At 34.5% G+C, this 1,116-nt stretch overlaps 1 protein-coding gene across 1 annotated transcript; it reads left to right on the forward strand.

The window, feature by feature from the left end:
* The first annotated feature begins 70 nt into the window (after nt 1–70).
* On the forward strand, nt 71–1,014 carry Tsp_14049 (DNA ligase 1). The gene is made up of 5 exons (XM_003368045.1): nt 71–172; nt 219–387; nt 459–531; nt 588–789; nt 847–1,014. Exons 1-5 carry the CDS (start codon nt 71–73, stop codon nt 1,012–1,014), a joined length of 714 nt encoding a protein of 237 aa, XP_003368093.1.
* The last annotated feature ends 102 nt before the right edge of the window (nt 1,015–1,116 follow it).

The raw sequence follows: 1,116 nt of genomic DNA on the forward strand, positions 1-1,116 counted from the left end.
GGCCGAGTAAATTTTGTCTACACTTGTTATTATAATAAATTTGTTTTGTTTATTATTTATTCACTTATAGATGAGTAGGAATATGCAGAGAACAATATTCGCTACGCGTCCTTTGACAGTTGCTGGTATTTTTGCAAAGTTGAATCAAATTGCTCACTTGTCGGGCAGCAGTGTAAGAAAGAATATTGAAAATGAAAACGATGATGAAATTATTTTAGTCAATGAACAAAAAATTGGAAATGGTCAAAGGTTTGTTGGTAAGCTGTCGAGATTGTGAAGCGCGTTATTTGATACGTTGTTTGAGTGGGAAAATGCGTATCGGTCTTGCAGAACAAAGTTTGTTAGTAGCGCTTGCGCATGCTTTTGCATTTATTGAAAGGAAAAAAGGTTAATTGTAAATTTTTGTTATCACTGTTCGATGATTTGTTGCTTACTGTAATTTTGTATTCAAATTGCAGAAAACAAGAAAAAACTTCGAGATGATGCTTTGAAAGAATATCTTGATGAATGTGCTTTAATTATGAAAACAGCGTATTGGTAATGAACTTTATGTTATATTAGGTTGTATGCTGTATAATTTTGTTTAGTGAATGTCCTGATTATGGCAAAATTGTCGACATTGCTTTGAGGCATGGTCTGCATGCTTTGCCGGAGCATTGCCATATTACGCCTGGCATTCCGTTGAAACCGATGCTTGCTTTTCCAAGTAAAGGTATCGAAGAAGTTTTGAAAAGATTTGGCAGTGCTGAATTTGCATGTGAATGGAAATACGACGGCGAGAGAGCACAGGTCTGATTGAAATACACTGCTTTGAGAAATTTCTCGAAAATGGTCTCCCATATTTAGATTCATTTTTACGATGGTACTGTAAAAGTGTTTAGCCGTAATCAAGAAAATCATACAGGAAAGTATCCAGATATTGTTGAATTGATTCCGAAAGTGCTGTCGGCTACGAATAATAAAAATAATCAAACTGATCCCATCTCGTCTTGCATTATTGACTCTGAAATGTAGCATGGGATACGGAAAATCAGTCGATTTTACCTTTTCAAGTTTTATCGACTCGCAAGAGAAAGGTATTTGTTACTTTTTATTTACATTGTTGTTTATATTTTA

Source organism: Trichinella spiralis (genome assembly GCF_000181795.1).
Source record: "Trichinella spiralis strain ISS 195 chromosome Unknown Scfld3202, whole genome shotgun sequence".
Lineage (NCBI taxonomy): Eukaryota > Metazoa > Nematoda > Enoplea > Trichinellida > Trichinellidae > Trichinella > Trichinella spiralis.